Genomic DNA, 25,847 nt, shown 5'->3' on the forward strand with positions numbered 1-25,847 from the left:
TGGTTACAACAACGCAACCCTTCCTTTGATTGGGTAAAGGGAGAATTAACGTCTTGGGGGTCTTCCTGTTATTTGAACTATTTATCTCGACCCACAAGACTTTCTGGTTGTCTGTTGGCTTCCGCAGCCATCCCTCCTAACTTGCCTCATGAATTTGCAGATGTGTTTTGCAAGGTTTTACCTCCACATCATTCTTTTGACTGGGCTTATAATCTAGTTTGAATTAGAGATGAAGACGAGTGGAAGACAGCTTTCAACACCCGCAATGGACACTGTGAATATCTGGTTATGCCATTTGGACTCGAACGCCCCTGCTGTCTTTCAACGTTTCATGCATGCCATTTTTCAGGACTTCAGCAACAGTTTTGTCATAATCTACCTGGATGAAATTTAAATTATTTCCAAGACTCACCTAGAGCACTGCTCACATGTAAGGCAAGTATTACAGCGACTGAGAGAAAATCATCTTTATGCAAAGATTGAGAAGTGCAGTTTTCATTAAAACCAGATATTTTTTCTTGGATACATCATAAATAGTGTCGGTTTCCAAATGAACCCACAGAAACTTTCTGCTGTCTTGCAATGGCCCCAACCGACCACTTTGAAGGGACTCCAAAGCTTTCTAGGGTTCGCAAATTACTACAGGTGCTTCATCAAGGGGTTTGCGTCCATAGCTGCCCCCCTTACTGCTATGACTAGGAAAGGCACCAACTACAAACTGTGGCCCTCAGAAGTGGAATCAGCTTTCCAGCTTTTAAAGGGTATGTTCAGCAAGGGTCCAATTCTTCAGCATCCAAACCCTTATCTCCAGTACATAGTTGAGGTTGATGTCTGAGGTAGGAGCAGGTGCCGTGCTGTCCCAGAGACAACCTAAGACCTGTAAAATTCATCCAGTGGCGTTTTTTTTCTAAAAAGTTTTCTCCAGCGGAGATAAATTGCGATTAGTGATCGACCGATAATGTTTTTTTAGTGCCGATACCGATATTTTGGTCATCGGATATCAGTATCGGCCGATATTTTCGGACATTTCAATTTTTTTTTAATTTTTCACAGGTACAGTTGTGGAGGAATTTGGAGATCTAAAAGACCCCAAACTCCTCCTCTGCACACAAAAGCATTCAAAACAGCCAAGTTTGGCTGTTTTGAATGCTGTCATTTTTTTTAATCTGGCGCTGAATACCTGGAAGTGATGTCATGACATCACTTCCGGGTTTTTACATGGAGACCCGATTCGGCGGCCATGGAAGTAGGATGTCCGGGTCTCCCGGTGTGACAGGAGACCCGGGCGAGCCACTGAGGGCGGCGGGAGCAGTCCCCTCCTGCTCCTTGTAATGACAGCCGAGCGGCTTCTCAGCCACATCGGTTGTCATTACAAGAGAGCCAACCATCAGGTATGGATGCCGGTACCGGGGTGATGCCTCTAGCTGCAGGCATCACTCCAGCACAGCACTTTCCTGGAATATGGGCAATATCGGTAACATCAGGGGCCGATTCCGATATATACGGGAAAGTGCATATCGGCATTGCCGATAATCGGTCGATCCCCAATTACGATGTTGGGAATCGAGAATTATTGGCTATAAAACTAGCATTAACAAAATGGCGGCATCTTCTGGAAGCGGCTCTAAAGTCTTTTTCTATCCTGACCGACCATAAAAACCTGCTGTATCTTCAGACTGCTAAACGTTTGAATTCACATCAAGCTCAATGGGCTCTGTTCTTCTCCCATTTTAATTGGGCATAATAACAGGAAGGCTGATGCTCTTTCCAGACAGTTTGTTACTTCTGAAGATGATCAACCTACCAAGCAGTATATTATGCCACCTCACAAGATTGTCGTACAGATCTCTACAGCTCTTTTCCAGCAGTTACAGGAAACCCAGAATCGTGTTCCTCAAGGGCTGAAGGTACCACCAGGTCGCCTGTTTGTAGCCCCCAGCCTCAGGAAACCTGCACTCTGGGCACATGATGGAGTGTTATCTGGTCATCCTGGTGTCACAATCACTCTTAAGACCTTGCAGCGTCATGTTTGGGGGCCTCACATGAAAAGACTTGTTACAGACTTTGTGGCTGCCTGTCCAACTTGTGCTGCTAAAAAGTACATCGCACACTGCCTGCTGGGCTGTTACAACCGCTTCCTGCACCTTGCCAGCCTTGGACCCATTTAACTATGGACTTCATTACAGAGTTACCCAAATCCGATGGCATGACTGGTATATGGGTCATAGTGGAACGCTTTTCAAAGAGGTCTCATTTTGTACCACTCTCTGGATTACCTACAGCGGAAGCTCTGTCTACCCTATTCCTTTCTCATATTGTGAAACATTATGGTATACCTACCAATATCCTCTCAGACCATGGATCTCAGTTCATTTCCCGATTCTGGAGAGCGTTTTGTAAGAAACTAGGAGTAACGCTCTCACTCTTGACCTCACATTACCCGCAAACAGATGGTCAAACCGAACGCATGAACCACACCCTTGAAACCTATCTTCGGCATTACATCAACTCGTTACACTCCAATTGGTCTAAGTATTTGCCTTTGGCTGAATTGGCCATTAACTCCCATTGGCAGAGTGCCCTGCACCCACGCCATTCTACGCAGCCCTAGGCTATCACCCTCAGACCTTTCCACTACTTCAGCCTTCATGCCGTGTACCAGCAGCAGATCAATGGGTGAAAAATATCTTGCTACACTGGAAAAAGATTTGCTTATTGCTACGGAAGTCAGCAGGCAGATATGAACTTTTCTCCAACAGACGAAGATGCCATGTGCCTCCATATGCAGTGGGGGACAGAGTTTGGCTGTCTACCAAATACGTGAGACTGAAGCAACCCTCTACCAAATTGGGCCCTCGATTTGTTGGTCCTTATAGAATAATTGCTCGAGCCAGAGCCAGACCAGTCTATCGGATGAAATTGCCCTCCTCTCTCTGGATACACCCTGTGTCCCATGTTTATCTCCTTAAAAGGGCAATCTTTAATCGTTACTCCAGAACTCAACTACCTCCTCCTGTTCTTGTTGATGGACAACAGGAGTTTGAAGTCTTTAAGATTCTTGATTCTTAGAAGGTGGGGTCGTGGCCTACAACATCTGGTTCATTGGAAAAAATATCCCATCACAGACCGTTCCTGGGTTCCAGTTAAAGATTTGCATGCCCCTGCTCTCATTTGAGACTTTTATGCCTCCTTTCCCGCTAAGCCTCGCTAGGCCCCCGGAGGGGTCCATTGGAGAGGGGGGCCCTGTCATGTACCTGGGTGTCCTTGAACCGTTAGGTTCCCAGTTTCCCAGCCTTACCTATTGTGCCACAGGGAAGTTCTGGAGTCTTTGCAGCATTTTTCCAGCCTGATCCATTGCTTTGGACTCACTAGCCCCACCTGCTTCCAGCTGTGAACAATGTACAATTTAACCAGCCCATAAATAGCAGCACTTCCTGTTACTCAGTGCCCGTTTGTTTGGATTATTATTGTGTATGAACTTTTGCCTGAATTCTTGACTCCTCTCCAGCCTGCCAATTTTTTCCGTACTTCACCGCCAGCTTGTGTATGACCTCTGCCTTCCGTTCTTCACCGCCAGCTTGTGTATGACTTCTGCCTTCCGTTCTTCACCGCCAGCTTGTGTATGACTTCTGCCTGCCTGACCATTCTTTGGATTTCGTTTGTATACCACTTTGCCCGATCTGTTGCTGGCCCGACCTCTCTGACTACGTTTTCGCCTGAAACCTCAGCACTCAAGCTCCACTTCGGACTTTACCTCACAGGTACCCAACACATCCCTTCTAAATCATAGTGTATAATAACCTAAAATCCAGCAACCACAACAGTTCATTTCATGAGTGCTTTGGTGATGTGTTTTGTCCAGATGTACATTAAATACAATATATTCTAATTAAAAAAAAAAAAATCAGATGCATGCACCAGGGCGGAAATACTACATTTGATTTAAGGGTCTTTGCTTCTTAAGATGAGGGTGTATAAGGAATTTCAGCAAAAGACTTAACAGGTGCAGCTAAGGTTAACCCACTTACATGTGATACACCAGAATTAGCATTTTCAGAAACCTCAAAAGGGATAGAACAGCCTGTAATTATATGCCAGCAGCAGACAGGCAAGTCAAAGCTCCTGAGAAAACAATGTGCATTAAGTGCATTCAAAGCAAATGCTGCCACACAAGTCTGGCTCCGTGACCTATTTTTGTTTTACTCTAAGATCTGCAGTTTTCATGTATGACCTTGAGCACAAATGGCTATATTCTGATTGAAGAACAAGACTTACAATAAAAAGAAAAAAAAATAAAGTCTGTAGAAATAAAACAATTGTATGACTGAGGTGAAGTTAAAAAATTGGATTTTTAACTTACCAAAAAAAACAATTTCTCTGATGTTCATTGAGGGACACAGCTCCTGGTATTCATAACCATTGGGTTATACTGCCCCCCTACAGGAGTAGGACACTAGGCAGAAAATTCTGGCTACACACATGGGCAGTCCCCATGCGGGTATACTCCCTCTCGGCTATAGCCACTCAGTTTTGTTACAAGCAGTGTCAGGAGACTATGGATTTTACGGTAAGTCAATACAGAGAGAAATGGATTTTACGGTAAGTCAAAAATCCCATTTTCTCTTTCGTTCATTGACGGACACAGCTCCCGGTATTCATAACCATTGGGACGTCCCAAAGCAGTGTTAAACATGAGGGGTGGGAATAACAAAAAAATAAAAAATAAATAAATACCAAGGCTAAACAAAGGTCAGGTCCTCTTAAACACAGCAGCCTGCGAAACCTTGTGGCCAAAGGAAGAATTTGCAGATGCCAACACATCCACTTTATAAAACTTTGTAAAAGTGTGCACCGATGACCGTGTGGTTGCCTTGAAAACCTTTGTCACTGACGCCTGATGACGGATGGCCCTAGTAGAGTGCGCACCTTGACAGGGAAAGGAGGAACATGACCCCTGATGGAATAGGACTGGACCACCATCTGTCTGATCCATCTGGATATAGTCGCAGAGGAAGCAGACAACCAAGGCATGCAAGGCAATTTCCTTTGTCTGTTTAGGCCTGAGACACAGGGAAGGCAACACAATGTCTTCACTGAAATGAAAATCAAAAACAACCTTTGGAAGGAAAGACAGACAGGGGCAAAGAACCACCTTATCCCTGTCAATCACCAGATATGGTGAACGACAGGATAACACCGCCAGTTCGACACCCTGCAGGTGATGGCCACCAAAAAGGCCACCTTCTGGGACAGCGTAAGCAGGGGAATCTCCCGAATATTTTCAAAGGGAGGCTTCCGTAGAGCTAAAAGCACCAAATTGAGATCCCAAGACGGTAACCGAGCCTGCTATGGAAGGACCAAATGTCGGACACCCTGAAGAAAGGTACACACCAGGGAGTGTGGGACCAAGGGTCGTTGGAAGAAGACTGCCAAAGCTGACACATGGCCCTTGATGGTACTCAAGGCCAACATCTGTTCAACCCCCTGTTGAAGGAAGGCTAAGATCCGAGCCACCGAGGAGCGAGAATGAACCCCAAGTGGCTCACACCACGCAATGTACGTCTTCCACGTACAATGGTAGATATTTCTAGACGTAGATTTCCTAGCTTTCAACAGTGTAGGAAATCAACGATTCAGATAAACCTCTATCCTTCAGCACCTGGCGTTCCAACAGCAAAGTCGTCAAAGCCAGCAACTGTAAAGCAGGATGGAAGATCGGTTCTTGGGACAGTAGATCCCCCCCCCCCCCCCGAGAGGAAGCTTCCAAGGAACATCAACGACCAGCCGCACCAGATCGGCGTACAAAGCCCGGCGAGGACAGTCTGGAGCCACCAAGATGACCGGAATCCATTCTGCCTCTGAGCAGAAGCTTGAGAAGATGGAAGGCATAAATCAGCCGATACTGACACTATGTGGCCATCACAGCGCGTCTGTGGCATCCGCCAGAGCATCCCTTGACTGAGCCACAAATCTCTGCACCTGTTGAGCCGAGATGCCAACAGATCCATCTCGGGGGTACCCCACCGGAGAGACAGCTGATGAAAAACCTCCGGATGAAGGGACCACTCCCCTTGGTTCAACACCTGCCAACTGAGGTAATCCGCCTGTCAATTTTCCACCCCAGGATTGTTTACGGCGGAAAGGGCTGAAATGAACCGCTCTGCCCACCTTAGAATGTCGGCTACCTCCAGAGCCGCCAGGATACTTAATGTGCCCCCTTGGTGATTGACATAAGCCGCGGCCATGAAATTGTCCAATTGAATGCGCAGTGGACAACCCTGAAGACAATCTGTCCAATGACCCATACACAGTCTAATCGCTCGGAGTTCCAAGACTCTTCCAGCGTCCAGATCCCTTGAGCAGAATGCTTACCGGGGACGCCTCCCCAGCCAGACAAGCTGGCATCCGTAGTGACCACTGTCCAATACAAGGGGAGGAAGGATTTTGTATTTTTAGGGATTTCCCAGCCGACGCGTCAGAGAACGAAGCCACCATATAAGGGATTCTCTCGTTCCCCGAGTCAGCCGGATCGGTTATTCTAGAAACTGGGGAGTCTTGTCCCATTTGATCAGAATATCCCTTTGCAGGGACCTCGTATTGAACTGTGCAAACGCAACCACCTCAAAGGCAGACACCATCAGGCCCTGCACCCACATGCAAGTTCGGAGGGACGACCATCTGTTGGACAACAGGAGGCAAATCGTAGCCTGCAATTTCTGGAGTTAGCCAAAGGGCTCCTTCCTCTGGACAAAGGGCGAGTCCAGAGTCAGGCCCAGATAGTCCAACTTCGTGGATGGAGCCAGAGCAGACTTCTGAAAATTCAGAATCCAGCCGAACTGCTGCAGAGTTCGTATTATGATCTTGTGGTTTTCCACCAGAGCAACGGAAGACTCCGCTCACAGAAGGAGATCGTCCAGGTAGCCCAGTACCGCCAACCTCCATTGGTGTAGCAAAGCTAACTGGGGCTAACACTTTTGTGAAGACCCGAGGAGCAGAGACGAGACCAAAAGGCTAACGCCACAAACTGATAATGCTCCTCTCCCACAGCAAAGCGGAGAAAACGCTGGTGACTGGCACATATTGAAATGTGAAGGTATGCATCCTTGATATCGATAATGACAAGGAAATCTCCCTGATGCAGGGATGCCACCACCGCACGAATGAATTCTATTCTGAACTTCTGTACCCACACAAAGCAGTTGAGTGCCTTGAGGTCCAGGATTGGACGCACTTTGCCTTCCTTCCTGGGGACTGTGAAAAGGTTTGAGTAAAAACCCTGAAGAGGTTTTGAAGTCGGAAACGGTTCAATCGGGAAGTAAAATCATCCAGGAGTCAGCACCGGGGATAAGAAGGAGTTCCCACCACCCAAATTGCCGCCCACAGGGCTTCACTGTCCTAGCCACCAATATTTGCAATGGCAAACCACAACAAAATGGCCACCGGACTACACAAACATGGCCGGCATGTATAGGAATACACAGGCTACAACAAAATGGAATGGAATAGTGGCCAGACCACCCAAGCATGTAGATAAAAAAGGGGAAGGAAAATGGCGCTGCCATAAATTTGTTGCACTTTTTGTCGCTTAGTCATTTAATTAACCCAGGTCACGTCACTAAGCACTTTCTATGTCATGCTTATGTTATTATTATAGCTGTTTATTGACTATTTTAGTACACATATTTATAACTTATTGAATGTGGTGTACATTTTCTACCATTCAATTGATTTTTACTGCTTAGGTGTACGTATTTATTTTATACACCTATGTATTATCACCACCCTGTGTGATTCACCTGCTAGAGTTCTATCAACTTGTTTGGCAATTTATTTTACATATTAGCTTAACTACGACACCCATCAAATTATTCTATATCCTATTTCTGGCAGCACCATTTTCCTACCCCTTTTTTATCTACATCTTTGATATAGCCTTTGGCTATTTTTTAGGAAGGCTGCAGCCCCTTTCCCCTTCCCCCCAATTTCCATAGCGCAGGACCTTTTCCTCATACAGACCACCCAAACAGCCCCAACATATGTGGAGTGGAGGGGAGGGGGGGTGCCTGCGGGAAGAAGGGGAACCCGGGGGTTGGACCGTCCCAAGGAGAGGCCAACGTCCACCCAAAACCTTCCAGGGTAAGGGGGGGGGGCAGCTAATCACCATACCAGGAACCAGGCAGGCACCCCTCCAGACAGAACCCCTCTTCATTGAAATAGGGGGGCTGTCGGTCAGGAGGAAAACTGCGACTCGGGCCAAGACCCAGTTGTATGCGACCTTGCGAGGTGTTTAACTCGTAGGCCAGCCCCCGTCCAGTGGGGCTATATAGCGGCCGACCTAGTGTGGAGCTGAGGTCTGTACGTGCTTGCTGGCCAGACTTGGATTACCACTGGATCTAGATTATCCAGCCCATCGCCCAGCCTGGCAGTTGATTGTAGATCGCACAGTAAAAATCCAGGAGAAAAAAAATCCCATCTAAAAAGAAAAAAAATTGCCAGGACCAGAGATCCCAGCAAGGAACTAGGTCCTTACTCCTGACTAGGCAAAAAAAAAACGGAATTTTTGTAAAATCTTACCTGTAAAATTCCTTTCTCTGAGTCCTCCGACAGTCGCCGCCTCTCCATATTCGTCACTATGGGTAATTGACCTTTGCTCCGTAGGAGTAGCTAGGCAACAGAATATGTCAATATTAAAGCTTTTAGCATATCCCACCCCCAGGGGGTGGTCCCCTCAGTCAATATCCTCCTGCTTCCTGTATCCATACCTCAGTTTCAGTAGAATAGCAGTAGAGTACATAAACAAACCCCAAAAGAGGGACGGGGGCGGCAACTGTCGGAGGACTCAGAGAAAGGAATTTTACAAGTAAGATTTTACAAAAATTCAGTTTTCTCTTACGTCCTCCGACAGTCGCCGCCTCTCCATATTCGTCACTATGGGGACGTCCCAAAGCAGTGCATACATGAGGGGTGGGAAACGCAGCCGCGCCTAAGGCAACGCAGGACCCACACCAGAGAAAGGAACCTTACCAACAGGAAGGAAACCAGCTGGGCAGCATGAAAAAAAGTTTTGCTCAACAGGAGCAACAACCCAGGAAGAACAAATAACCTAGGGATAAAAACATCCCAAACAGCCAAGGGCCCAAAAAAAACAAGGGACCCTAAGGTACTGCCGCACTAAGAACCTTGCGGCCAAAGGAAGCATCTGCCGATGCCTGAACATCCACTTTGTAGAACTTTGAGAAGGTGTGAACGGACGACCAAGTCGCCGCCTTACACACCTGGGCCACAGAAGCCCGATGATGACAGGCCCAAGACGTACTCAGAGATCTGGTAGAGTGCGCCTTCACAGGCATAGGGGGAACTTTTCCCTTCAAAGTATATGCCTGCTCAATAGTCTGTCTGATCCATTTGGCGATGGTAGAAGCCGACGCCGCCAAGCCCTTCCGAGGTCCCTCAGGAAGGACAAAGAGAGAATCCGTCTTTCGAAAAGATTTAGTCGCTGACAGGTAAACCCTGATCGCCCGAACAACATCCAAGGAATGTAAAACCACCTCCTTCGGATGCTTAGGCTTCGCGCAAAGCGAAGCCAAGACAATGTCCTCATTGAGGTGAAATTCCGAGATCCTTTTCGGAAGAAAAGAAGGATTAGGTCGCAAGACCACCTTATCCAAGTGAAGCACCAGATACGGAGACCTGCAGGACAAGGCTGCCAGCTCCGACACTCTGCGAGCCAAAGTGATTGTCATTAAAAAGGTGACCTTCTTAGACAACAGAAGTAATGAGATCTCCCTGATCTTTTCAAAGGGAGCATGTTGTAACACGGACAGAACAAGGTTCAAGTCCCATGGAGGCAAAGGCTCCCTCCGAGGAGGGACCAGGTGTCGCACCCCTTGAACAAAGGTGCCAACCAGAGAATTAGACGCCACAGGGCGTTGAAAAAGAACGGCCAGCGCAGAAATCTGACCCTTAATCGTGGCCAACGCCAAACGCTGGTCCACACCCGTTTGAAGGAAAGACAACACCCTAGACACAGAGTATGAGCGGGGGGAAATCCCCCTGGACTCACACCAGGCAAAATAGGCCTTCCAAGTACGGTAGTAAATCTTCCCCGAAGAGGCCTTTCTAGCGTTGATCAAAGTATGAATGACCTCCGGGGAGAGACCTCTATCCTTCAGGACCTCGGTTTCAACAGCCAGGCCGTCAAAGCCAGCGACTGTAAAGCAGGATGGAATATCGGTCCTTGAGACAGAAGATCTTCTCGAAGAGGCAGACGCCATGGAGCGTCGACCGCCAGATTCACGAGGTCTGCGTACCAAGACCGGCGGGGCCAGTCTGGCGCCACCAGAATCACCGTGATCGGTTCCGAAGACAACCTGCGAAGGAACCGGGATAGCAACTGAATTGGTGGGAATGCATACATCAGTCGATACTGATGCCACGGAGCCACTAACGCGTCTGACCGAGGATCGCGCGTCCTTGCCACAAACCTTCCCACCTTGTTGTTCAGACGAGACGCAAACAGGTCCACATCTGGGAGACCCCACTTCGCACACAACATCTGGAAGACATCCGGGTGGAGCGACCATTCCCCCTGGTCCAGAGACTGGCGACTCAGATAATCCGCTTGCCAGTTTTCCACCCCCGGAATGTGAACCGCCGTGATCGCCGGAACGTACGTCTCGGCCCAGGACAGAATATCGGCCACCTCCCGAGCCGCTCGGGCACTCCTGGTGCCCCCTTGGTGGTTGATGTAGGCCACCGCGGTGGCATTGTCCGTCTGCACCCGAACCGGACGGCCCTGAAGCTTGTCCGTCCAACGTCGAAGGCAGAGATTTATCGCCCGCAATTCCAGAATGTTGATCGGAAGGGAGGACTCCCCCTCCGACCAAGTACCCTGGGTGGACAGAACGCCCAGAACACCACCCCAGCCCGACAGGCTGGCATCCGTGGTGATCACCGTCCAAGAAAGCGGACGAAAAGACTTGCCCCCCCGACACCGCCGGGGACTGCAGCCACCACAGAAGATCCCTTCTGGTGCGAGGACTCAACGAGATCTGAAGATCCAGAGACTGTGGACGCCCGTCCCACCTGGACAGGAGCTCCGCCTGGAGACCCCTCGTGTGAAACTGGGCAAAGGGAATTGCCTCGAAGGCCGAGACCATCAAACCTAGACACCTCATGCCCATCCGGAGGGAAGAGCACGGAACGTCCCGAAGGGACCTGACTTCGTCCTGAAGTGTCCTGAGCTTGTCTTCCGGTAGGAAGACCTTCGCCTGAACAGAGTCCAAGATCATTCCCAGGTAGGGAAGACGAACCGACGGGCACAGCGTCGATTTTGGGACGTTTATCGTCCAACAAAACTCCTGCAGAGTCTGCATCGTGACGGACAGGTCCCTCACCAGACCCTGACTGGTTGCAGACCGAACCAGAATATCGTCCAGATACCCCAGGATTGAGATCCCCTGGGCTCTCAATAAGGCCAGAACCGGTGCAAGCACCTTGGTGAACACCCGCGGAGCCGAAGCGAGACCGAAGGGTAACGCCACGAATTGGTAATGATCCTCCACAATGGGGAATCGAAGGTACCTCTGGTGACCCTCGAAAATGGGGATGTGAAGGTACGCGTCCTTCAAACCGATGGATGCCATGAATTCTCCCGGAACTAGAGCAGCCACCACCGAGCGCAGGGATTCCATGCGGAACTTGCGAACCCGCACAAAGCGGTCCAGAGCTTTTAAGTCCAGAATTGGACGTACCTTGCCCTCCTTCCTGGGCACAGTGAACAGATTTGAATAAAACCCCCGAAATCTGTCCCGATGAGGCACCGGAGCCACCACTCCCTGAGCCCGCAGGTCCCGCACCGCCAGGTGCAGATCCCGCAAACGCTCCGGAGACAGTCGAAGATTTGAGGGAAAAAACCTGCTCGCCGGCCGAGATAGGAACTCGATCTTGTACCCGGACCGAACGATCTCCTGAACCCACCTGTCCCGAACGCGGGCCAGCCAGGGTTGAAGAAAACCGAGCAAACGTCCCCCCACCCCAGAACTGGGTGAGGGCGTCCCTTCAGGCCGCGTTGTTATGGGCAGCGGACCCGGACTGGCCGGACTTTTGCTTACCCGTCCACGGCTTCTTTTGGGAGCCTTGACCTTTGAAGGGCTTGCCCTTATAGTGCGACCGAAAGGCACGAAAGGACCCCTGAGAGGGCCTAAACGAAGCATGCTTCTTACCTTGAGCACCCTTAGCCTTGTGAGACTGGGGCAAGAGCGTGCTCTTACTCCCAGAGATCCCCTTAATCAGCGTATCCATGGAGTCGCCAAAAAGGCGAGATCCCGTATAAGGCAGATTAGATAAAGTTTTGCGAGAAGATTGGTCCACAGACCAACATTTCAGCCAAATCAAGCGGCGTGTCAACACCGCCACGCTGTGCACACATGCAGCCAAAGGAATTACATCTAATTCCGCATCACACAAATACATGACACCCTGATGAATTTGATCCACCATAGCCAACGTTGTCGGCGGGGCAGAATCAGCCACCAGGACGCGCCTGAGCACCTGCGTCCAATGCGCGACAGCCTGAGCTGCCATAAGGGAAGCAAAAATAGCTTTCAGCATGGAACCGGTAACCGAGTAAGTATGGCGGGCAAGAGACTCCAGTCTCCTGTCCGTGGGGTCCCGGAACACCGGGGTATCCTCTGCCGGAATCGCAGTGGATTTATTCAAAACCGCCACCGCGTGATCCACCGGAGGCGGCACACACCAGCGTTCATCAGTGGCGGGCGTGAAAGGATATCGCAGCTTGAACCTACTTGGCACAGCAAAATGGCTTTTTTCGATTGCGCCATTGTTCACTAACAACGCGCTGAAAATCCTCAGTGCAAGTGAAAACCTGCAATGTTTTGCGTCTCCGCTGCGTCCCATAAGAAGCCAGGACGGCAGGAGGACACGGTTCATCCTGCAAATGCAGCGTTTGTTTGATAGAAGCAACCAATTCATCCATGATTGCAAGCTCTTCAGACGAGCCAGGGGGGGAATCATCAACCCCTTCAACCTCTGCCTCCCCTTCCGACCCTGCAAAGTCCAGGGATGAACGGGACCCCGATAAGGGGACCCCAGCCATAGCAGCCCCATCACCATCGCCCTCTGAATCAGAGGAGATTGAAACTCTGGGCCGTTTTGTGGATTGAGCAGCCACAAGCATCTGTACCTGAGCAGCCAGGTTAGCCACAATGGTAGCCAAATCGCCCCCCTCAGGGGGAACAGCAGCAGCCCCTTGGCCTCCCATTAAAATGGGAGGAAATTTGCTTTCCTGAGAATCCATGCCCCCAAAAGTTTGCAGGAGAAAAAAGGGTAACTGCCCCTTTAAAGCGCGGCGAGCGCAGCCCACCGCACACACACACCAGCACAAGCCGACCCCCACAGGGAAAAGTACAAACTTCAGGCAATGAATACAGGAATAAGAGAAGGTAAAACCTGGAGAGATCACTGCTGCTGCTGTATCGATCGGTGTGCCCAGGGAAAAGGAAGTGATGCAATAACGGCCGCTCCTATAAAGCCTATGGAAGGCTACAAAAAAATGGCCGCCGGGGGAGGAAGTAAAGGCAGAGAACAAGCAGTGCTGACATGAGGCTGGAGCGATCGCCGCCAAAATGGCGGCGCTTGGCGCCAAAAACGCCGCTCCCCGCATATAGTAATCGCCATCACACGCCTGCAGTATAATAAAATAATGGCGGACCGCAGCAGCGGCCGCCGCATGTATGCACAAACATGGTCACATCATGCCCCGCAGCATACAGCCTGTCACACAGCAAAAAAAGCACACAGTCTGAAACACAGAAACAGTGCAGGATGGCCCCCCTCCTTGCAGCCCACAGAAGGCAGCAAAAAAACAGACAGGGAGCCCAATAGTGTGTACAGAAGCAGGGATACACAGTCCCAGACTGACACCCACTAAACAGACAGGTCTCCACACAGATACACTTACCTTCTGAATGGCGTGGGGAGCCCGCCCAAGCGATCAAGCCGCTGCACAGAGGACAGGGAGAGTCGCAGCCAGGACGCAGCAGAACTGCGGTGCGAAACCGCATGGCGTCCAGTGAGGTAGCCACCTCACCGCAGCATCCCTGCAGCGAACAGGGATGGGTCGTTCACACATGCCAGGAAAAATACCTGACTGAACGCTCGATGGCAGGCTGGGAAGCCACTGACCCACAACCTGCGACCAGGGGGGCCAGCCCGAGACCCAGCCCGCACGATCCTCTTCATCAGAAGAACTAACTAAAGCTGAAGAAACAAACAGCTAAGTAAAGATAGAGAAAAAAACACTCAAATAAAATCAAAAAGAAGATAAAGGCTGAGACAAGAAGCCCCAGCACAGAAACAGTCTGCTAACTCCTGAAAGCTAGACAATGAAACTGAGGTATGGATACAGGAAGCAGGAGGGTATTGACTGAGGGGACCACCCCCTGGGGGTGGGATATGCTAAAAGCTTCAATATTGACATATTCTGTTGCCTAGCTACTCCTACGGAGCAAAGGTCAATTACCCATAGTGACAAATATGGAGAGGCGGGGACTGTCGGAGGACGTAAGAGAAAGTGGCTATAGCACAGAGAAAGGGAGTATACCCCCTGGGATTGCCCATGGGTGTGGCCATAATTATTTTCTGTCTAGTGTCCAACTCCTGTAGGGGGCAGTATACCCCAATGGTTATGAATATCAGGAGCGGTGTCCATCAATGAACGAAAGAGAAAGGATAATTATAAGAAGAAAAAAAATATGAATAAGCAGCTATTATGAGTTGTGGGGGAAAAAAAATAAAAACGTTTGTGTTTCCTATATACAGAAGTATACATGTTCCCTTCACAACTACATTGCAGCTGTAACTGGGCAGGGTCTGACTTTACTGTCACCAAATAAACTGTCAAACACAGAGCATGCTGAGCAGACCGGAGTTTTCCTAATAAGCATGCCTTACTATACTACCTCCACATTAGCCTCCATTTACTCCTGAGCGTTTCATTGCACAATTCCTGAAGCGCGTTAACACCTAAGATAAAAAAATCTTATTAGTCTCAGTGGGCCTGTTCACACCTAAGCATTGCATCGCTTGTTACCTCTTGCATGATGCTTGAAAAAATACCAGAACTTTTTTGGCCTAGATTCTGCTCCTGTGTTACAAACGCAAAGTAAGGCAGGGGAACAGGCAGGTCATATTAGGAAGGCCTACTCTACTGCCCCTCAATCATTTGCATCCACAGTATGCTGTCATAATAATCAAGCGACTGATAGCTGGCACAGAGATGCTTAGAAGTCACATTACACATGGCCAGAGTTCGATCTTGAAAGAACATCGCCATACAGCACAATATTGTGATGTTACACTTCGTATTTCTAGAACTGGATATGCCCACAGTTCCCATCTAATCCTCACTGACTGTACAAGTTTATTATTTTACACATGGTTCAGTGTACTGTAAATGGAGTAAGATATCATTGCTGTATTATATGTCCACACTCCTGGTAGCCTCCTTTCTATGAGAGGCGTGACTGCAAATTGGACTATTCAAAAGGGAGTTCTCCCCATACTTGTTTGGACCTGCCATCTTCAGAGGTGTAAATAAAAGGGATTGTATACCAGCGCTATGGAGTTGTACTGAATCAGGCTCAAATGGTGGTGTAAGCTGCCTCCAACCTACCTCTGAGGTAGTAAAATAGAAAAAGTGCAAAAAAAGTTGGACCCGGCGCTACCACTTTAAATCGTGCATGTGCAAATTAGAAAAGTGCATATAGTGCTAAAGTGCACCCAATAAGATATAAAATATATGTATAGTATATAAAGTGCTACGTGCTATTTATGGGCTGTGCTTAGTGTGCCACATTGTAAACATCATATGTTGTACATATAAAGTGCCGAGTGCTGATAATGCCAAGAACCACGTGTAGTGATTAAGGAGACAAACAAGCAAAGATATGGCGTTGGTGGATGACCCACCAGAGACACCGCTGCTTACCACACTCTCTCGGCCAATGCCTCGACACTTCCTGGTCACTAAAATAAAGGATAAGCCTCCATTGCGTAGCATATGTTATGTCAACCAAAATAACGTAGCATCCACTCACAGTTAGGGAGTTCACTGTCAGCTTGAGAGGTGTTCGCCGGACCGCTTCCGCGTTCCACCGGCTCAAACCACCGTTCCCGGAAGGGACGTATTGACGTACACAAACCACGCCCTACGCGTTTCGTCACACGACGTCATCTGGAGCGTGCCATCCATCACTACTCCCGGTCTTTTTATAGGCTGGGATGCCGCCATCTTGGTGTACCAAGTTTGAGGCCGAACACAGCGGCCATCTTGGTGCACCTATCCCGTAGCCTAATAATCTTTATTCATCACGTGAACTCCCTTCATGCTGTGTTTGCCGTACATATAAAACCATAAACTTTATTAGAACAACAAGTACGACTAAACATAAATGCCTGTTGGTAATTTATAGTCTAGCACCATCTGCGCAGACACATCGGCCCACGTACTTACAAAGTGTAACCCACACACATTACTAAATCACATTGTCACTTAATAAAAATATCTAATGAGTATTCTTTTATTTATTTATATCACGGCACTACTGGACATCGGCTCACTACCGATTAAGCCAGACACATCACCTTTAGCACATTTCTTTCCTATTTTTAATTACCAACAGGCATTTATGTTTAGTCGTACTTGTTGTTCTAATAAAGTTTATGGTTTTATATGTACGGCAAACACAGCATGAAGGGAGTTCACATGATGAATAAAGATTATTAGGCTACGGGATAGGTGCACCAAGATGGCCGCCGTGTTCGGCCTCAAACTTGGTACACCAAGATGGCGGCATCCCAGCCTATAAAAAGACCGGGAGTAGTGATGGATGGCACGCTCCAGATGAAGTCGTATGACGAAACGCGTAGGGCGTGGTTTGTGTACGTCAATACGTCACTTCCGGGAACGGTGGTTTGAGCCGGTGGAACGCGGAAGCGGTCCGGCGAACACCTCTCAAGCTGACAGTGAACTCCCTAACTGTGAGTGGATGCTACGTTATTTTGGTTGACATAACATATGCTACGCAATGGAGGCTTATCCTTTATTTTAGTGACCAAGAAGTGTCGAGGCATTGGCCGAGAGAGTGTGGTAAGCAGCGGTGTCTCTGGTGGGTCATCCACCAACGCCATATCTTTGCTTGTTTATTTGTCTCCTTAATCACTACACGTGGTTCTTGGCATTATCAGCACTCGGCACTTTATATGTACAACATATGATGTTTACAATGTGGCACACTAAGCACAGCCCATAAATAGCACGTAGCACTTTATATACTATACATATATTTTATATTTTATATCTTATTGGGTGCACTTTAGCACTATATGCACTTTTCTAATTTGCACATGCACGATTTAAAGTGGTAGCGCCGGGTCCAACTTTTTTTGCACTTTTTCTATCTTCAGAGGTGTGTCTACCATAATATGTATGGTTTTCACATCGGATGTCTGAGCAACATTAAATTGAGAAATGCGACTTCAATACCTTAAATGTGGATTCCGATCTCTTTACATTCACTGCTCAAAAAAAAAAAATTAAAGGAACACTTTTTAATCAGAGTATAGCATCAAGTAATTTAAGCTTCTGGAATATTGATCTGGTCAGTTAAGTAGCAGAGGGGGTTGTTAATTTCATTAACAGCAAAGCTGATTAACAACTCTTGCACTAGATGGGGAACAATGAGATGACCCCCCAAAATAGGAATAGTTTTACAGGCGGAGGCCAATGAGTTTTCCCCTTACTCCTCTTTTCTGACTTTTTCGCTAGTTTTGCATTTGGCTAGGGTCAGTGTCAATACCTGGACCCTATAGAGGTCGCACAGGCAGTCCAACTCCTCCAGGATGGGACATCAATACGTGCCATTGCCAGAAGGTTTGCTGTGTCTCCCAGCACAGTCTCAAGAGCATGGAGGAGATCCCAGAAAGCAGGCAGTTACTCTAGGAGAGCTGGACAGGGCCGTAGAAGGTCCTTAACCAATCAGCAGGACTGGTATTTGCTCCTTTGTTCAAGGAGGAACAGGATGGTACAACATGACCATCAGCAGGCCACTGGTGTTAACGTCTCTGACCAAACAATCAGAAACAGACTTCATGAGGGTGGCCTGACGTCCTCTGGTGGGCCCTGTGCTCACTGCCCTGCACTGGGGAACTCGATTGGCATTTGCCATTGAACACCAGAATTGGAAGGTCCGCCACTGGCACCCTGTGCCTTCCACAGAGGAGAGCAGGTTCACCCTGAGCACATGTGACAGACGTGAAAGGGTCTGGAGAAGCCATGGAGAATGTTACACTGCCTGTAAACATCGTTTACCATGACCAGTTTGGTGGTGGGTCAGTGATGGTCTGGAGAGGCATTATCATGGAAGGTTGCACAGACCTTTACAGGCTAGATAATGGCACTGACTGCCATTTGGTATTAGGATGAAATCCTTGGACCCATTGTCAAACCATACACTGGTGCAGTGGGTCCTGGTTTTCTGCTGGTGCACAACAATGCCCGGCCTCTTAGTGAGAGTATGCAGCCAGTTCCTGGAGGATGAAAGAATTGATACCATTGAATGGCCCCCACGCTAGTCTGACCTAAATCTAGTAGAACACCTCAGAGACATTATGTTTTGGTCCATCCAACGCCACCAGGTTGCACCTCAGTCTGTTTAGGAGCTCAGTGATGCCCTGGTCCAGATCTGGAAAGAAATACCCCAAGACATCATCAGTCTCATTAGGAGCTTGCCTGACTGTCAGTCATGCATACAAGAACATGGGGGCCATGCAAACTACTAAGTACCATTTTGAGTTGCTGCAATTACATTTCAGCAAAATGGACTAGCCTGCTGAATCTTTTTTTACTTTGATTTTTGAGGTGTCTTTGAATTCAGCCCTCTGTAGGTTAATAATTTTCATTTCCATCAAATAATGTGGCATCCTTTTAGTTCCTAACACATTGCCCAGTCAATACCAGTATAGATAACCAGCATAATATTTTTACCCATTGAGATCTAATGTGATTTCAAATTGTTCCTTTATTTTTCTGAGGAGTGTATAAAGGAAGACACCATTGCTGTGATATATTTACACACTGTCAAACTGTGTATGACGTATAGATGGATTGAAGAGGTGTGGATTATTGTGAAAGAGGCTATCTCCATACTGCTGGCAGACTCCCATTCACATGTCGCTTAGACCTGTCACATTTGAGAGGAGTGGCTGCCCTGTGGGTTATGATCTATATACAACAAATATTGGGCTTGATTTACCAATATATACATGTATAATTATCGATGCCCATGGAATCTTTCATTGTTCTGCCACCTGGCTACAGCACTTGTTTAAAAAATGTATTAACAAGTGTAGCTTTCAATTGAATGTATGTTTCAATGTCCAAACATAAAGCAGCCCACGCTTAGTCTGCCAAAAATAAAAATTTGATTTTGTGTACAGTTTTTAGATCAAAACAATCTTAGCATTTTTAAATTTACATACAGATAGGAATAAAACTGTCAAGTGCACATGGCATGGCCATCGATGATGCCAGAAAAGGACTTCTGGCATTACAGTGCTGCACAATGCATGTGTTAAGACATTTCAGGACCATTCATGTTGAATGACACGCCAATACGTGTTTATTGCAGCCTGCTGCAACACATGGGGGTGAAGGGATGTACTAAAACTAGAGAACGCAGAATGTGGTTCAGCTCTGCATAGTACCCAATCAGCTTCTGTTTATTTTTTTTGTCAAAGCTAAATTAAACAAGCTGACGTTAGAAACGGATTGGTTACTTTGCATGGCTGCACCAGATTCTGATCACCCCCATAGTATCGCCCTGTTGTGTGTTCCACAAAAAAAAAAAAAAAAAAAAGACCAGGTGAAGTTTTCCTTGTGCTGGGGTGGGTTGGCAGCATGGTAACGTGAGAATATTGCACAGACGTAAAGCCAGCCTAAGGGCCTGGGTTCACTCCATGAATCGCACAGGAATGTGCTGTGTATTCCTGTTCGATTCACATGTGATGTTGGTGCAGGGCAATTTTTGCCCATTTAAATGCATGCACTACTTTAAAAAAAATGCACAGAAACTGGATAACATGGTACTACGAACTATGCGATCCGGTGCAGGCAAACGCACTGCATTTGCGACCTGCATTTGGGGTGTCATTAGGTTAACCCTGACACCCACTGCAAATCGCTAGTGCAGTGCGTTTGTAAACGTGGTTTGGAAAGACGCACAGAATATGGGTTTACCGCACCTTGTTCTGGTGTGAACTGGTCTTTTTAGAAAACTGTAGAAAAACGCAATTTTTAAAAAGCTGTAATTGCATAGGACTTAGACTAAACATATGCAAATCTCTGTGCACATGCCCAGAAGTTTGAGAGCACCAGTAAGTCTACAAGATTACACATGCTTCTTGTAATATGGACAGCAAAAAGTAAATATATTTTACAGGCACTGACTCTTCCAAATAACAGCAAAGTGTACAGGGTTTTTTATATGCCTTTCAGCCTGGTACACGAGGTTTTATTGCCAGGTAAGCAGATCACATTAAAACAGTATCTAAGACAAAACATTTTTTCTTTCTTAGTTTTAAACGGAGTGGCGAGGTGTGGTTCAGTTTTTTATTTCGGTCTGTTTCTCCATTAGTGAGATTTACTTGTTTGTTGTCTTGATGACCACTGTCATCAGGAATCAAAGGAAGGAAGAAAATCACAAATTGTGGAGTTTTCACTATACAGGAATTGAGGGAAAATCTTCCAATAAGGACGGTTCTCATAAAAATGGTTTAACGACAGCATCTCTCTCAAAAAAATGGGGTTTTAACAATTTAATTTTCTATCAAAAAACAGAAAAATATTTTTTTTAATATTTCACAGTCCTCTGCAACCTTACTAGCATTTGCTGATAATGGGTAGAGGTTAAAACCCATTGGATTTGCAAGCAACACCCAAAGTTGAAGAAAAAAAAAAAACAAAAATGATTGGCATGAGCTTACATTTACTGTTTATGTGTATTTGATATGCTTACGCTTTGCAAACTGATTGTAAATTATATAAACACATTCAAAAGTTTCTATGGAAACGCTTTATACTTTGGAAACTAGTAAAAAGATGTATTGAAGAAAATGTTTGTGGCACTTTTATTGATTTGACTTAAAAAAAATGTATTAAAACGTAACCAACTTTATTAGCTTAGTGAACAAACCAACCATTTACAATAAACAAAATTTTTCTGGAAAAGTGATGCGGCAAGATTCTTCTCACCGACACAAAGCAGGTACACCCTGAGGGGATTTAATTGTAAGAAATACAAAGAAAAAGAGGGAAACCCCAACAAAAACCAAATGAGAAGAGGGAAAAGGGTTTGCCTCAAGCAAATAAACTATGTCCCCCCTTTCCCTTCTGCAGACAAGGAGCAATTTGAAGATTTCTTTGCTATTCTCTGATTTAATTATAGACGGCTCTTTTGTAGAAATGTTATTTGCTTGCACAGTAATGCCTGCTCACTGCATAACAAATAAATTACCTGTGTATGAATACTGAACTAAGGCCCACAGCGCGTTGGGTTCAACACCTTCCATTTTAATTTCCTCTTGCTTGGCTTCTCGAACATCACTGGTGAACATTGCAGCAAAATAGTCTGACACTGAAGACAGGACAAGCCTGGAAAAAGTCAGATTAATGGAGACATTTTATTCAGTCTTCAGAATGTATTAACTAATTCATTTTACATCTGACAACTGTGTGCTAAAACTACTAATGCATTATTTAATATACCTTCCTGACAAATGCAGTTTGAAGAAGCTGTTCTAAATCATCATAACTTGAAAGCTATGAAAGGTTATTATTTAGTTGGTAACAGAGTATCATGTGCTGACAACAGAAGGAAGCCATTTGCATCAGTGAAGTGAAAAAAAGCATCTTTGCACACCGTTCTAGAATAATTCCTTTATTACCTGTTCAGTTATTTGACACAAAAGAGTCAGAACAAATATTAAATGGCATGATCAATAGAAGTCCAATCTAAGGAACATTTTATTTTATTTTTTTTAAAGAAGAGGGCCTTGGAAAAGAGCCAAAGCTTGCTAAACTGAAATGCAAATTAGTTTAAGTTGGAATTCCGGGCTTAACTACTCTTAAAACTGCCCCCTACACCCTCCTAACACCTATGCTTACTAACCTGTGTGATAAAGATATGTATAGCTACCTATTTTTACTTTGGTCCGTCACAAGATGTCCCCTGTGCGGCGCTGTAGTGGAAAGGAGAAAGCGCCTTGAGAGCAGCTAGTAAAGCCTGAAGAAGGGACGGTAACCATAGGCTTCAATCGGCCCTTATGTTGGCGCTCCCTACTTTTCCCTGCAGCTGTGCTGGATGACACAGGGAAGCAGAATCACATGCCTGGAATGAACCAGGCTGAAAATGGATAAGTATACAGGTTTTACTTACACAAGTTACTAAGAATAGATGTTAGGAGGGAAAAGGAGAGTTTTAAGTGCAGTTAGGGTTAAGTCCAGAATCCCACTTTAAGTATCTTATGGCGCTATACTGAATAGCCGTGTATGTGCACTTAATTGTTTCAGGTCCTGGTGCAGACCCCTGAATATGCTGGAAAGGGCCTCAATGCACTTATGACATGCAACATATGACGGGGCCTCAATGCACTTATGACATGCAACATATGACAGGGCCTCAATGCACTTATGACATGAAACATATGACAGGGCCTCAATGCACTTATGACATGCAACATATGACAGGGCCTCAATGCACTTATGACAGCCAACATATGACAGGGCCTCAATGCACTTATTGGGCTTTCTAAATTTAGAATTTAAAGTGGTAGTAAACTCTGCTTTTTCACTTGTGCCTACAGGTAAGCTCATATTAGGGCTTAGCTGTAGGTACAGTGAATATCTCAAACTTGCATCATAGCCTGTGATGTCACAGACGCACACATAGCGTGCTCTGCATTAGGGCACACAGTGTGTAGTCAATTCAAAACACCATACCGGAATGGTGACTCCAGTGCGTATGCATGGGAGTGACGAGTAAATAAAATACATCTAAAACTAAAATGCTTTTAATTTTTTCTTCTTTTTTATTTAACCTGTTTGCAACAACCCTAATGTGTGTGGTCTTAGGCTTGCAGATGAATTACAGCCAATGTACTGAAAAAGACTTCCTTTCACACAGGCTTTTCTCCCGGCGGACTCAGTTTTGCTCAACGGGGATCTATCCGCCGAACCACGCTGAGCAGGTGGAGGACAGGTCCATCTCCGCTTACTTTGCAGACGGAGCTGTCAGATCCCCTCTCCTCTATGGGAGATCGGATGAAAACCGACCGCCTGTCTGTTTTCATCTGATCCTATCTTCCAGACGGATGGAAAAACTGGATTTTCGTAAGAACTTACCGTAAAAATCCTTTTCTCTGAATTTCGACAGACGCAGCTCCATCTAGTCAGACTATAGTGTTACGCTCCTATCAGGAATAGGCACTAGGCAGGAAAAAAGCTTAACCACACCTATGGGGGCTGTCCCTGCAGGCATAACCCCACACACCCCTGCTATCAAGCAGTTTAGTTGCCAGCAGTGTTTAGAATAGAAAAAACCCCATTCACTCAGAAGTAGTGGGGCGGGTGCTGCGTCTGATGAACTTTAGAGAAAAGGATTTTATGGTAAGTTCTTAAAAAAATCCAGTTTTCTCTGTCGTTCATTGACAAACGCAGCTCTATCTAGTCAGAGACTATAGGATTGTCCCAAAGCAGTATATTAATGAGGGGTGGGAAGACAATAAGTCCCCAAAGGCTAAACTTAGCCAACCAGGGAACATGGAGCTCAACCAGGAACAACTGGAGCTCACCCGAGAACACAATTCACCCTCAAATAGAAACAAAAAAAAAAAAACAGTTCTCTTTAAAACAGCAGCCTGCAAAAACTTTGTGGCCAAAAGACGCAACCGACGATGCCAACACATCTACTTTGTGCACACGTTTACAAAATTCTACAGATGGCCAAGTTGCCGCCTTGCACACTTGCAACACTGACGCCTGATGGAGAAAAGCCCACGAGGCAATCGGCACTCTTGTAGAATGCGCCTTCACCAGGAAAGGAGGAACCTGACCCTTCAGTGAACAAGCCTGAACTGCCGTCTGCCTGATCCATTTGGATAAGGTCGCCGCAGACGCAGCCAATCCCTTTACGAGATCCTTAAGCAAAGATAAAAAGCGTCTGGTATTCTAAAAGACTCAGTGGTCTCCAGATAGACCCTGATCGCCCCGAAACACATCCAAAGAGTGCAACACAAATTCCTTAGAATGTTTGGGCTTAGGGCAGAGTGAAGGCAACATAATGTCTTCATTCAGATGAAAATCGGAAACAACCTTAGGAATAAACAACTGATTAGATCAAAGTACCACTTTATACCTTTATCCCACCAGATAAGGTGAGCGGCAGGACAACGCCGCCAGTTCAGATACTCTGCGAGTGGAAGTGATAGCCACCAAGAAGGCAACCTTCTGGGACAACGAAAGCAGAGAAATCTACCCAAATGTTCTCAAAAGGAGGCTTTTCAAGAACAGAGAATACCAGATTGAGGTCCATATGGCGCACTCTCTGTATAAAGGTACGAATCAAAGCATGCGTAGCTGTCATAGGAAATATATAGCCAAAGCCGACACTTGGCCTTTGATAGTGCCCAAAGCCAAGCGCTGTTCATCTCCTTTCTGCAGAAAGGTCAACCTTAGCTATCGAAAACAAGAAAGACCCTAGCTATCGAAAACAAGCGAGGGTGCATCTTCAGTTAAATGATTCACACCATGAAATATACGATTTCCACATACGATGATATCTTTTCCTAAGAGTCGACTTTCTAGCCTTCAATAGCGCAGGAATCACAGAGTCAGAAAGACCTCTGTCTCTCAACACCTGGCTTTCAACAGCCATGCCGTTAAAGCCAGCAACTGTAAAGCAGGTTGGAAGATTGGACCTTGAGATAGCAGATCTTTCATGAAAGGAAGTCTCCAAGGAGCATCGGCGACCAACCTTAGTAGGTCTGGGTACCAAGACCGGCGAGGCCAGTCCGGAGTCACCAGAATGAGCGAATCCCTTCCACCTCTATCCTGCGCAGAAGCCTAGGCAGGAGTTACAAGGGAGGAAAGGCATAAATTAGCCAATACTGACCCCAAGAAGCCACCAGAGTGTATGTGGCGTCGGCGAGAGGATCTCGAGATCTGGCGACGAATCTCTGAACCTTTTTGTTGAGGCGAGAAGCAAAACAGATCAACCTCGGGAGTCCCCCACCAAACACACAGGATATGAAACACCTCCGGGTGCAGGGGCATCTGCCCTAGATCAAACACCTGACGATTTAGGTAATCCTCTTGCCTGTTCTCCACACCTGGAATGTGTACAGCAGAGAGGGCTGGAATACATTTTTCTGCCCAGGCCAGAATCTCGGTCACCTCCTTGGTGCCCCCCCTGGTGATTGATGTAAGCCACAGCCGTGGCGTTGTCCGATTGAATCCGAACTGGACAATCTTGCAGACGAGTCGTCCAATGGCTCAGACAAAGCTTTATTGCTCTGAGCTCCAAAACATTTATTAGTAGTTTCGACTCTTCCATCATCCAGGTACCCTGGGCACAGAGCTTCCCCAGCACCCTGCCCCAGCCTGATAGGCTGGCGTCAGTGGTCAACACCGTCCAAAACCTGGCATAGCGCTGGAGACTGAATCCACCACAACAGAGCAGACTTGTAGCTTAACTGAATCAAAGAGTCCAAGG

The 25,847-nt window shown here is 46.8% G+C and overlaps 1 protein-coding gene across 2 annotated transcripts in view; it reads right to left on the bottom strand.

Annotated features, from left to right (window-relative positions):
- Positions 1-25,847, bottom strand: part of KLHL5 (kelch like family member 5) — a 184,711-nt gene that overhangs the window by 56,406 nt on the left and 102,458 nt on the right. For both annotated transcript variants that reach the window (XM_082245321.1, XM_082245320.1), the window contains exon 3: positions 21,594-21,730. In XM_082245321.1, the coding sequence (XP_082101447.1) occupies positions 21,594-21,730 (137 nt within the window). The remainder of the gene's footprint in view (positions 1-21,593; positions 21,731-25,847) is intronic.

Source organism: Pelophylax lessonae (assembly GCF_965119305.1).
Source record: "Pelophylax lessonae genome assembly, chromosome: 1".
In the NCBI taxonomy this organism is placed as follows: domain Eukaryota; kingdom Metazoa; phylum Chordata; class Amphibia; order Anura; family Ranidae; genus Pelophylax; species Pelophylax lessonae.